Below are 13,039 nucleotides of genomic sequence, written 5' to 3'. Positions count from 1 at the left end.
GTTACAAATCCTAGAGGTTTTATTTTCTAGCTATTAGGAACCCTATAGATCAGGAGTAGGCAGAAGATAAATGGGGATCTGGTGCTGGATCTCTGGGTGACTTGAAGTAGATTGGCAAGGTATTTGCGTCCTGGATGTTGAACCATAAAGACTGAAAAAGGTGCCCTCTTTCCCTAAAAATGGGATCCCATGACTGGACCTAATGGTCAGGGGTCCCTTTACCTTTTATACCATCGGTGAACTTGCTGTATTGGGGGATAAGGCAATGCAAAGCAAACTAACGAACCTTACGTCACTTTCCTTTTCATCCTTACAGTGCAGCAGATATCCCTTCAGAGTGGAGGGCAATAAAGTGTGGCGTCCAGCTATGTCCTACTCAGAGGAGACCCACTGAAATTAATGGACCTAAGTTAGTTTTACCTGTTAATTTCACCGGGTCATCTCTCACTGCCAACGGTCCAAAGCTTTGCTAACTTTGCTCCTGCAGATCAAAGGCAGCATATGAATTCCGGCGCTCCTACATACCTGAGGCCTTACTTAAGCGCAGCTGGCAGGCTGCCCACTTTCACTGCCGTAATCACGTTATGTAGTTTCTATTTTTAGCGTATTGCAAGACTAACCTTCAAGTTGCACGAAACAGAAAAATAAATAAGAAGACCATTTGCCACACACTGATCTGTAAGGGTGAGGCAGCAGTATCTCAGAATAAGACATTTCAGACAACACTGCACACTAAAGTCAGCTTCCGTAATTTTGAAATGAGGTGGGCAAGGGAATAATGGACCTCTGGAAGGTATTGTTGTTAATTAATTTTGTATACCGCCCTATACCCGCAGGTCTCAGTGTGGTTCACAATATAAAATCGCATAATAAAAACAAGAACAAGAACAACCCAATAACCACTCTCTCCACAACACATTTTAAGAGGGCAATGGATGTCAATCAGCTAAAGGCCTGGCTCCCAGTACGTTTCCGAACACAATTCAAAGTGTTGGTGCTGACCTTTAAAGCCCTAAACGGCCTTGGTCCTGTATACCTGAAGGAGCGTCTCCACCTCCATCGTTCTACCCGGACGCTGAGGTCCAGCGCTGAGGGCCTTCTGGAGGTTCCCTTGCTATGGGAAGCCAAGTTACAGGGAACCAGGCAGAGGGCCTTCTCGGTAGTGGCAACCCGCCCTGTGGAACGCCCTCCCACCAGATGTCAAAGAGAAAAATAACTACCAAACCTTTAGAAGACATCTAAAGGCAGCCCTGTTTAGGGAAGCTTTTAATGTTTAATAGGTTATAGTATTTTAGTGTTTTGTTGGAAGCGACCCAGAGTGGCTGGGGAAACCCAGCCAGATGGGCGGGGTATAAATAATAGATTATTATTATTATTATTATTAAGGAACATTTTTGCCTGGCATCTAAAAGTTTATAATGGAGGTGCCAGCCAAACAGACAAAAGATTGAAAAGGGGATGGATTTAACCCTGCCAGTTTGGTACTTTTTAAGCAAGAGGAACCTGGCAAACTTAGTGTTCATTACCCCTGCCCCCCACGCCTTTTGTCTAAAAACTATGGCAGGACTCACTATAGTGGACCACATTTTAGCGCATGCTACAATAGAGGAAGCAACCAGACAATTGTGTGCATGTGTGTGCACATGGGGTATTGCATCACAATATCGCAACCCATGTCTTAAGGTGGGGTTGTCATGCATCCGGATCTTCCTGGGATTCTAATGACGGAATTAGCGTCCGGGGGAGAATTTCGGGAAATCGGCAAAATGTCCACATTTTTTGAAATTTCCCCCAACTTTTGTGTCCGAATTTTTACTTCTTGAAATATGGAAACCCTATCTGAAGGAAGATTAAACTAACACAATTGTGTCATACATGCAACAGGACCTTCGAAACTCTGCCCGCGTCAGTGTCCTGGCGCATGAGTTGACCGCACTTACTTTGTCAGGTCTTAAACAGCGAATGATGAGCATCCTTTGGAACTCCCCCATTTTGTCTTGCCACTCCTCAGGAAATGCCTCATGATGAGGTTCCTGCAAGTGAAACAAATACACTATGATTGGCTTCCCTTGTCCTTGAAAGCTCCAGTTAGTGCAGAATTCTGCTATCAGGCTTCCTCCTCCTGTGGCAGTAAATAAGCAGAACAAAGGAAAAGGAGTCTTCTTACCAGTTAGAAACTTTAATAATCACAGCGAGAGAACAAAGAACCCATCTCCTAGAAATGGCGGTGCTCCCAATTAAGGCTCACACCCCTATTAATCTACAACACTCCTACATATTGTAATCTGAGCTTATACCCTCTGTGGTTTCTGTTCTGCCACTTTCTCAGCTCTTCTTGACCGTGGGCTGAGAGGAGCAATGCTGTCCAAAGACAGGGAATCTGTTAACCCTCTCTCTCCCAGTGCTTCTTCTCCTAGCTGTTCCCCATCTGGTATTTCCCAGCTTCTACCTTCTAAACCATGTCCATCTGCAAGCCATTGTTCCAAATCTATACTGTCCTCCAGCTCCTGGGAAGATTGAGGATCCAAATCAGGAATAGGGGGTGCCCCCCCCCCATTCTTCCTCAGTGCAGCCCTCCTCAGCACAGTCCCTGACAGCTGCAGCCCGGCTGCTGAAAGGAGAGAGACCCTGATAGCATATGGCACCTCTTCCCACAGAGCTGCACTGGCTGACGATTTGCAACCTGACCAAGCTGAAGGTGTAACAGCTTGTGTCCAGTTTACTGCCTTACTCCAAGCATGCCCCCTTCAACCACTTCCATCTGCGGAACTGGGACTGTTACCGGTGCCCCGTAATCCTTGTTCTGCACTTGTAAGAAACCAATCTTTTAGCACTGTAGCACCCACACACCAGGCAACCCCCCCCCCCCACTGCACTGCTGGAAGCATTTTGTAGAGGCAAGTTGGCCCAGCACATGTAGAAACTTCACGTGTTGCAATCTTCTGGGAGCCAGTGTGGTGTAGTGATTAATAGCAGTAGTCTCGTAATCTGGGGAACCGGGCTCGCGTCTCCGCTCTTCCACATGCAGCTGCTGGGTGACCTTGGGCTAGTCACACTTCATTGAAGTCTCTCAGCCCCACTCACCTCACAGAGTGTTTGTTGTGGGGGAGGAAGGGAAAGGAGAATGTTAGCCGCTTTGAGACTCCTTAAAGGGAGTGAAAGGCGGGATATCAAATCCAAACTCCTCTTCTTCTTCTTCTTCTTCTTCTTCTTCTTCACTGTTGACCTTAATTAACTTCTGAATTCTTTTCAACTGTCTAATACAGTGGTACCTTGGGTTAAGTACTTAATTCGTTCCGGAGGTCCGTTTTCAACCTGAAACTGTTCTTAACCTGAAGCACCACTTTAGCTAATGGGGCCTCCTACTGCTGCCGCGCCGCCGGAGCACAATTTCTGTTCTCATCCTGAAGCAAAGTTCTTAACCCGAAGTACTATTTCTGGGTTAGCGGAGTCTGTAACCTGAAGCCTAGGTAACCTGAAGTGTATGTAACCCGAGGTACCACTGTATAGGGAATTTCAACGTTTTATTCTTTCTGTAAACTGCACACCATCGAGTGGTATGTACATTTTGAAGGCCAGATTCAACTCTTCACCCCAGGCAATTCTTGGCCAAGAAACCGATTCACCCCACTTTTTCACATAGTTACGCTCCCTTGTACCTGGGTGAAGACTTCAAGCATTTAGTAATCTCCTACATTCTAATTCTAGGAATTAGGGGGTAGTGGAGAATCTGGTACTCAATATTTTTAGGAGAACCTGCCCCCTGCCCCCCCCCCCAGATTCATACCAATACAATTGAATGCAGAAAAATAGAAATAATAAAAATTTACTGGAATGTACATTTCTGAAGGAATGCTTTTTTAAAAGGAAACAATATTACTTGTAGTAATGTTCGCTTCCCTCCAAGGTGTATCATCTAAACCCATCTGCTTATGAAACTTGCAAACTGCTCATCCCCGCATTCCCGGTTATCTCAGAAGATAACATCTTTCTTTGACAGAATAGACAACAACACCACTGAGGGCGCAGTGAATACCGTATTTTTCGTTCCATAAGGTGCACCGGACCATAAGGTGCACCTAGTTTTTAGAGAGGGAAATCAAGAAAAAAAATATATCCATCCCGCTCGCTGTCTTGGCTTCCTCTTTAGCTGCGCGCAACCTCTCCAGCCAGGAGAGGCTGTGTGTGGCTATCGCAATACCCCCCACCTCCTGCAAAAGCCCACAGGAGCCGTGCACCCTTTAAGGAGCGCGCGGCTCCTGCGGGCTTTTCTACGAGGAGGGAGAAGGGACTGACTGAAGAGTCAGTCCCTTCTCCCTCCTGGGAAAAAGCCTGCAAGAGCCGTGCGAAGCTTGTGTGCGGCTCTTGGGGGCTTTTCCTGCCTGCCTCCCCCCTGCATTCACTCCATAAGATGCACACACATTTCCCCATACTTTTTAGGAGGGAAAAAGTGCGCCTTATGGAGCGAAAAATACGGTATTTGTTCTGAGCAGCTAGCAAGAAGGGATGAGTGAAGGGGGGAAACAAACCAAACTGTCATAGACGTTTTTCCACCCATCCTTCAAGCGCATGAATTCCTTCCGAATGCTTCTGAAGGCTGGTAAGTCGTCAAGGCGGCAGACTTCATCCCACGATTTCGTGGGGAGCCAAGGGCAAGGGTTGGAGTAGGGATTGTCCAGGCCGATGCCTCCCGTGAGCAAAAACTTCCACTCCGACTCATCAATCTGCAGTGAATTACGACAAAATGAACACGCAGTGTTAAGGACTTGGGAACTTGAGCAAACAGGTCGGCATTAGGGACACCCATGCCATGAGAGCCACATCACCAGTAAGGGGCCCGCTGTTGACCCTCAGAGCCCCCTGAACCTTCACTTTCCTGTTTGGATTGCTACCTCTTGCCCTCTGCAAACCTGGAAGCAATGAGGCGGCTGTGGCATCTGCCCTCCTAGGTGGGTCATAAGGAAAGGGTTAAATGAGTGTGAAATGATTGGCCAGTGGGAACCCAAGGGGAGGAGTTAGAGTTGAGAGTTGGGAGTTGGAGAAGGAAGAGGGAGGATAAGTCTGTGGGTTGGTCTAGTTTTGATGTCTGAGAGTGAGTGAAACTGTTAGGAGGAGTCAGATAGACAGTTGGGATAATCAGTTAGAAGTTATTAGGAAGGCAAAAGGTAAAGGGTAAAGGGACCCCTGACCATTAGGTCCAGTCATGACCGACTCTGGCGTTGCAGCGCTCATCTCGCTTTATTGGCCGAGGAAGCTGGCATACAGCTTCCAGGTCATGTGGCCAGCATGACTAAGCCACTTCTGGCGAACCAGAGCAGCGCACTGAAACACCGTTTACCTTCCCACCAGAGCGGTACCTATTTATCTACTTGCACTTTGACATGCTTTCGAACTGCTAGGTTGGCAGGAGCAGGGACCGAGCAACAGGAGCTCACCCCGTCACAGGGATTCGAACCGCCGACCTTCTGATCGGCAAGTCCTAGGCTCTGTGGTTTAACCCACAGCACCACCCGTGTCCAATTAGGAAGGTATAGGCCAGTAAATAAACAAAGATTAAGAAACTGTCAAGAAAAATGATCTGAAACCATAACCTTGTTCATGCTTATAAAATAAACTCGATTATTTGTTTTAATGTTAACAACTGTCTGGACTCAGTGTGTACCCGAGAGAAACAGGTTGGTGGCAGCGAGGAAGCGATCATAGTGGTGGCACAGGGATCAATAGACCGTCAAACGTCCGGGGACCCTGTGTGATCACCACAGCGGCGTAGCAGCCTTTACTCCTTGACTTCCTTCTGGGCAATGTAGCCAACTGGGTTTTGGAAGGAGAGACAGGAGAGCAAGGGAACAGACGATGGGGATGGCGGCAATGAAATGCCTGTTGCCTACAGATCACGCAAAGTTTGGAGCTGGCATTTACCAAGTCACCCAGTGCTGTTTTTCTGGGGTGGGGGAACACACCATAAAGTTCGTTTGCTTGTTTGTTGTGGGCCCAGTCGCAGTGCCCTCACCCCAGGCAGTGGCTAAAGGTAAAATGTGATTAATAAACTCAACCAAATGATCTGGATTAGAAACGACCACAACTTTATTGATTGCAGATATAGGTGGATTTTTGGCTCAGGCATTGGGGGTGTATATCCATTCCAGCCCCATCAGACAAAAACAGAATTTTTTTTAAATAAAGGAACTCAGTTCCCCCAGGTTCCTGCTAAAAAACCCTCCTCCCACACATGAATATCTCTGCCATGCTAACTTTGTGGATCAGCTCTGCAACGGCTTGAAAACCTGTGTTATGTACTGAGTTGACTAGGATCCAAAATGCAGCAGTCTGATTGGTCCTAGAACAATAGGATTCAGAATGCAGCAGTCTGATTGGCCCTAGAACAATAGGATTCAGAATGCAGCAGTCTGGTCCACAGGAGCCACCCAATCCAGCTCCAGGTGGAAGTGAATCTGCAACCTGATTGGCCTACAGGTGAATCCCAGAATTAGCCAATCACGTGGGGCCCATTGTGTAAATAATGTATATAAAGCAGACATTCTGGGGGAACTTCCATTCCTCCTCACCACTATGAGCTGAATAAAGAGCATGACATCCACTCTCGACTCTGAGTATATTTCAACCTGCAATGGCAGGATGGCAGTCACTATACCGTAAGGCCTCCCCTAGTGTAAGCTACTAGGTTACTGCTTGGCTCTTCCTCCAGCTGTCCCAGAGCCAATTGGGAAAAGCTGCCAAACCGTATACATGTAAACAGCAGGAAAAATGGATGCTATACCAGGAACCAACAAGTAGATGACAACATGACTATGTACCATATCACAGCCAAAGAACAATTTTAACAGGTATAAAGGTAGAAGGATTACACCCCGGGAGTCCCTGTCCACTTCCTGTTGTCCAGAGGACAAGCTGATCCCAATCCCACCAGCTTCAGGACAGGCCATGCCCCTCAAACATGGGGGCTGGCCCTGGTCTGAACAACTGCTTTGAGCTGCCCAACCTCAGTTGTCTGCTTGGCAGCCCACTTGCTGCCAGGCCGCCAGATCTGACCGCATGGTGATGTTGGTAGGATGTTCCCACAAAGGAGAGGAGATGGAACAGAATGGGAGAGGCATTTGTGGACCTGCCAACAGATTAGCAGATTTATATTTGGGGCACCATACAGAGTTATCTGCCTAGAGGCACTAACCAATTTATCATGCTTCAAGAGGTTCACGTTTAGGCAGAAGGAGAAGAGCAGTTTGTCCTTTTCAAAGAGAGAACGGCAGATGTTGACATAGAGGGAGTAAGTGAAATGGTCTTTGAGGATCCTTAGCCTGTAAGAGAGAAAAGAGAAGGTTGGGGAAATAATAATAATAATAATAATTTATTATTTATACCCCGCCCATCTGACTGGGCTTCCCCAGCCACTCTGGGCGGCTTCCAAAAAAATATTAAAATACTGCAATACATCAAACACTAAAAGCTTCTCTAAACAGGGCTGCCTTCAGATGTCTTCTAAAAGTCTGGTAGTTGTTGTTCTCTTTGACATCTGGTGAGAGGGCGTTCCACAGGGTGGGTGCCACTACCAAGAAGGCCCTCTGCCTGGTTCCCTGTAACTTGGCTTCTCGCAGTGAGGGAACTGCCAGAAGGCCCTTGGAGCTGGACCTCAGTGTCTGGGCAGAACGATGGAGGTGGAGATGCTCCTTCAGATATACTGGACCGAGGCCGTTTAGGGCTTTAAAGGTCAGCACCAACACTTTGAATTGTGCTCGGAAACGTACTGGGAGCCAGTGTAGGTCTTTCACGACTGATGTTATATGGTCTCCCAGTCACCAGTCTAGCTGCCACATTCTGGATTAGTTGTAGTTTCCGGGTCACCTTCAAAGGTAGCCCCACGTAGAGCGCATTGCAGTAGTCCAAGCGGGAGATAACCAGAGCATGCACCACTCTGGCGAGGCAGTCCACAGGCAGATAGGGTCTCACTTTACAACCAGCCACTTTACAATCTCACTTTACAACCAGCCACTGAATAAACTCAATTACAAACCACTTAGATTTCAGTTACGGATGTGCTGCTGGTGGATTTTGTAGGCAGCCTCTTTTAGCCTCGCCTCCTGACTAACGCAAAACACAAAAACACGTCAGCCATTTGCAAAGCCTTCGCGGAGTGCATTAGCCGTGAAATACAAGCAGCGTTTGGGCCTCTTGCTGACACACAAGGAAATGCAGCATAGTAAAAGCTGTATTCTTTACACATCAGAAGGTCACATGCATGCCCTTTTGTATCACATCCCATTTTCCCTACTTCACAACTATAAGCTTCCTCTCTTTTTAACCTCTATCCAGCCTGCATAGGGCTGCACACACCCAGGAAATTCTTGCTCCTGTGAGATCCACTGCTTGCGTTATGTTGCTAAGAGCCACAGAGCTTTCTTTATGTAAGACATTTCACAAATAACCCCTGAATCATTGGTATGTGGAGCCAGAGTGAGCAGAGTCAACTAGTGTAATCATGTCCTTGTCTGAAGGTTCAGGTCAGGACTGTAACCCAGAGAGGACATCAAAGGAGGATTCTGGAACCGAAACTCGATCTTTGAGCTATTCGCAGAATGGTAAGATTTAGAAGGGACTTTGAGAGTCCTCCAGCTCAGCCCCCTGCAATGCAGGAATTTCAGCTAAAGCATCTATGACAGATGGCCATCTAGGTAAAGGTAAAGGGACCCCTGACCATTAGGTCCAGTCGTGGCTGACTCTGGGGTTGCGGAGCTCATCTCACTTTATTGGCCGAGGGAGCTGGCATACAGCTTCCAGGTCATGTGGCCAGCATGACTAAGCTGCTTCTGGCGAAACTAGAGCAGCGCATGGAAATGCTGTTTACCTTCCCGCTGGAGCGGTACCTCTTTATCTACTTGCACTTTGACGTGCTTTCGAACTGCTAGGTTGGCAGGAGCAGGGACTGAGCAACGGGAGCTCACCCCGTCGCGGGGATTCGAACCGCCAGCCTTCTGATCAGCAAGTCCTAGGCTCTGTGGTTTAACCTACAGCGCCACCCGTGTCAGATGGCCATCTAACCTCTGCTTAAAAACCTCCAAGGAAGGAGAGTCCACCACATCCTGAGGGAATCAGTAGCCAACCCAAGACATGGCCATCAGAAGGGGCAAAGGCAGAAGGAGTGTGTTATGGCACACCTAGAAGAACAAGGGTCAATCCTATTTTCTTGCATGAACCCACCTAGCCGTCCACTTCAGTTGACTAGGGAGAAAATTACCCCAAGGCATATGTCTCCCCCCCCATCTCCTTCTCTCTCCCTACACCAGCGGAGCATATGCCCACGCTGCCCAGGGCAGGCGTGCTCTCAAGGGGCGCAGGGCACAGAGGGTGCCTTCCCAGGTGCACTGAGTGGCGTATGTGCCCTGCAGCCAGGGGCGGAGTGAGCCGCCCACAGGGGCAGAGCAAGCTGCCAATGCCAGACATCCGGTGCGCCAGCTGCCCAGAACTCCCAAGCATCCCCCAAGCTGGCCAAACAAAGGGGGAAGGAGGGAATGCTGCCGGCAAAGCGACGCAGCTCCCCCTTTTCCCCCGACAGCTCGGGGTAGGCTTGGGAGTCGCAGGCAGGCGGTGCATCAAATGTCACCCGCCCCAGTGAAGACACCCAGGGCTGTCCACCCCCACCACCTCCACCCTTCCTCTGTCCCTGCCTCCATAGATGGCTACCGTATTTTTCGCTCTATAAGACGCACTTTTTCCGCTTCAAAAATTAAGATGTGTGCATCTTATGGAGCGAATGCAGGCTCCTTGGCTTCAGCGATAGCAACGCGAAGCCTCCAAAGTGCAGAGGGAGAGTTCTCTCCGCGCTCCGGAGGCTTCGCATTGCTTTCGCTGAAGCCGCCTGAAGCCTCCGGGGGCTTCAGGCAGCTATCCGCAAGCCTTCGGAGCGCAGCAGGAGTTCCCACTGCGCTCCGAAGGCTTGCGGGTAGCCGCCTGAAGCCTGGAGAGAGAGAGGGGTCGGTGCACACCAATCCCTCTTGCTCTCCAGGCTTCACTTCGCTGGAGAGGCGCTGCACAGTTTTCCCTCTCTGCGCAGCACCCCTTCAGTGAAGCGGGAAGAGAAATGGAAGGGGCTCCGTTTCTCCTGCCGCTTCGCTGAAGGGGCGCTGAGCAGAGAGGGGGAGAATTTTCCCCCCTGTTTTCCCCCTCCTATGGTCCGGTGCGTCCTATGGTCCGGTGCATCCTATAGAGCGAAAAATACAGTATTTACTGCAATGAGCAGGAGAAGGATGCTATCTCGTATTCTGGAAATGACATGTAGAGCATCGCCAAAAGGGTTGTGCAACCTTCATCTGAAGACGGGTGTGTGCATTCTTCTCCTGTTATTGCATCCTTGGAAATCCCTCTGTGCCTTTGCAAAACAACCCAAGCAGTGTCCCCGATTATGACAACAGCACCCTTATCTCGCTGCCGTCACCAGCAGCACAGCTGGCCCGCCTCAAGTGTCAACAGAGCAAAATGTTAAATGATGGAGCTCCAAATGGCTGGCAAAACAACAGGGCATAAAACAAGCAAAGCACCCAGAAAGCACAAGGTGGGGGAAGCTGCAAACTGAAACTTCCGAGCTCTCGTTTATTATTTATCGTTCTCAAGCTATAAATGAATATCACATAAAATCTGACACTGAACTCAATCTGCACAGCGCATTATTTTTTAAATGAGTTTCCCGTGAAGTCAACTTAAATGCAATGTCAAATTAGCTGAAGGTACCAAAATTAGTCAAGCTAGCCTTGCCCAGTTTTCTCAAGCTTTGCTGTTTAAGGCCTGCTTTGACATTTATTCCATATACTGAATTTAATAAAGGGAGAAAACTGCGTGGGGCATTATTCTGTTTTAAAGATTACGAGTTTCCCAGTCACTTCCATATACTTGTTACCTAGGAAGTACCAGGTAATGTTCTTGCATGGTTCTTAAAGGGGGGGCATCTTAGTTCTTTCAAAACACTGAATATTTTGTCTCCAGTCCTTTGAATTCCCATGAATGTTAGGTTTGTCTACAACAGCTGTTTCCCCCTACAATACAGCAATAAACAAACTTCTAAATCCCACTGATTTCAGTGGCAAAGTTAATTACATGCTTCATTCCCCTGAAATCAATGGGCATGCTTAATTTTGGATTGTATCCTGATTTTTTTCAAGGTAAGATAAGACTTAATTGCCTGCAGCTAATAAGTAATAAGGTTGTGCCAGAGCCTGAATAAACGTGAAAGGTAAAATTAAAGCATACAAGGATTTCACATACCTGTCTTGTAAAATTTCAGACTTCACGGAATTATCTATGGACATGATGAAAAGGTTGATGAACCAGGTTAGGGAATACTGGTACATGGGTTCAATATTGGCAAGATCAGCAATTGAAAAAAATAGAATCGACGAATGAACTGCAATGGGGCGGTAGCCCATTCGAGTGGCATCTATCTTCTTTTCGGTTTCTTCCGCTATAGCTTGCTTCTCTGAAATTTCATTAGCCAAAGCCTTAGAAGAAGACAATATCTTGATAGCAGTTTCGTCCTCTAAAATATTTCCTTCGGAAGATGAAAGAACTTCTAAAATTTTGTCCTCTATTTCTTTCAGCTGTCTGTAATAAAATCCCAAATTATTCTGTTATGAAAGTAACAAATGACCAAGTCCGCGAGTAAAAAAAAAAAAAGGATTAGATGCGATTACAGAAGCAAATAGAGTCGTACCTTGGAAGTCGAATGGAATCCGTTCTGGGAGTTCATTTGACTTCCAAAACGTTCGGAAACCAAAGTGCGGCTTCTGATTGGCTGCAGGAAGCTCCTGCAGCCAATCAGAAGCTGCAGAAGCCCCGTTGGACTTTTGGGTTCCAAAGAACATTTGCAAACCGGCGTTTGGGAGCCAAAAGGTTCGACTCGCAAGGCGTTCGGGATCCAAGATGCAACTGTAACTATATTGATTAAAAAAACACAGTGGGATAAATTTATAAAATATATGAGGAGTTTTTCTATTGTGAGGGTTTCCAATGAGCTTTCAATAGTCACTTAAAATGATCTCAAATGATTTTTGTCTCAGTCTAAGACAATGTTTCCCAAACCTGCTTTTGAACTACACTTCCTATCATCCCTGATCTGTGGTACCGCTAGCTCCCCAAATTTGAAGGAGGAGTCAGAGGTTTTAAATACTGGTCGCAAAACTCTGAGCGTTCTCTTGGCTGCTTGCACCGGATCACCCGCCCACCCTCCCTGTATTGGGGGGGGGGGTTGTTCGCTTGACCTTGCTATGCCTGTCATGGGGTCTGTTATGTACTGAGTTGAATAGGATCCAAACTGCAGCAGTCTGATTGGTCCTAGAACAATAGGATCCAAATTGCAGCAGTCTGATTGGTCCTAGAACAATAGGATTCAGAATGCAGCAGTCTGATTGGTCCTAGAACAATGCAGCAATATGATTGGTTGGCAGGAACCACCCAATCATGCTCCAGATATAAGTGAATCCACAACCTGATTGGCTTACAGTAGAATTCCAGAATTAGCCAATCATGTGCAGCCCATTGTGTAAATAATGTATATAAAGCAGATACTTTGAGGGGACATTCATTCATTCCTCCTCACCACTATGAGCTGAATAAAGAGCATGAAATCACTTTGCGACTCTGAGTATATTTCACTGGCGACGAAGGTGGGATCCCGCTGAGCTGACTGCCACGCACAGCACCGCAGCACCGCCACCTGCCGCACCGCTGCCTCGCACCGTGTATCCAGGCTTCAGCTCCGGGACACAAGGAACTCAGAATGGCAACCGACAGCAGCTTCTCGCCGTTCAACCCAGCAACGGGAGACTGGGAAGCGTACGCCTCCCGTTTTACCTTCCTCCTAGAAGCCAAAGGGGTCACCGATGAAGAAGACGCCAAGAAGAGGGCGATATTCTTCAGCGTCTGCGGAGAGGAGACATTTGAAATAGCCCGGGCTCTCCTTGCGCCTGAAGACGTCGCTACTGTTCCATACAAAACAATAATGGAACAGCTTAAGGGGCACTTTTCGCCACAGCCC

The 13,039-nt window shown here is 47.7% G+C and overlaps 1 protein-coding gene across 1 annotated transcript in view; it reads right to left on the bottom strand.

Moving 5' to 3' along the window:
- DNAH7 (dynein axonemal heavy chain 7) overlaps nucleotides 1-13,039 on the bottom strand; it is a 152,927-nt gene that overhangs the window by 23,013 nt on the left and 116,875 nt on the right. Inside the window, exons 50-53 of the mRNA XM_083715690.1 lie at nucleotides 11,272-11,607; nucleotides 7,190-7,316; nucleotides 4,530-4,724; nucleotides 1,941-2,033 (exon numbers count right to left, since the gene is read on the bottom strand). Coding sequence (XP_083571816.1) covers nucleotides 1,941-2,033; nucleotides 4,530-4,724; nucleotides 7,190-7,316; nucleotides 11,272-11,607 — 751 coding nt within the window. The remainder of the gene's footprint in view (nucleotides 1-1,940; nucleotides 2,034-4,529; nucleotides 4,725-7,189; nucleotides 7,317-11,271; nucleotides 11,608-13,039) is intronic.

This window comes from Podarcis gaigeae (assembly GCF_964106915.1).
Source record: "Podarcis gaigeae genome assembly, chromosome: 1".
In the NCBI taxonomy this organism is placed as follows: Eukaryota; Metazoa; Chordata; class Lepidosauria; order Squamata; family Lacertidae; genus Podarcis; species Podarcis gaigeae.
Note: the sequence above shows the minus strand (reverse complement) of the source record. Positions and strands in the feature narration are given on the sequence as shown.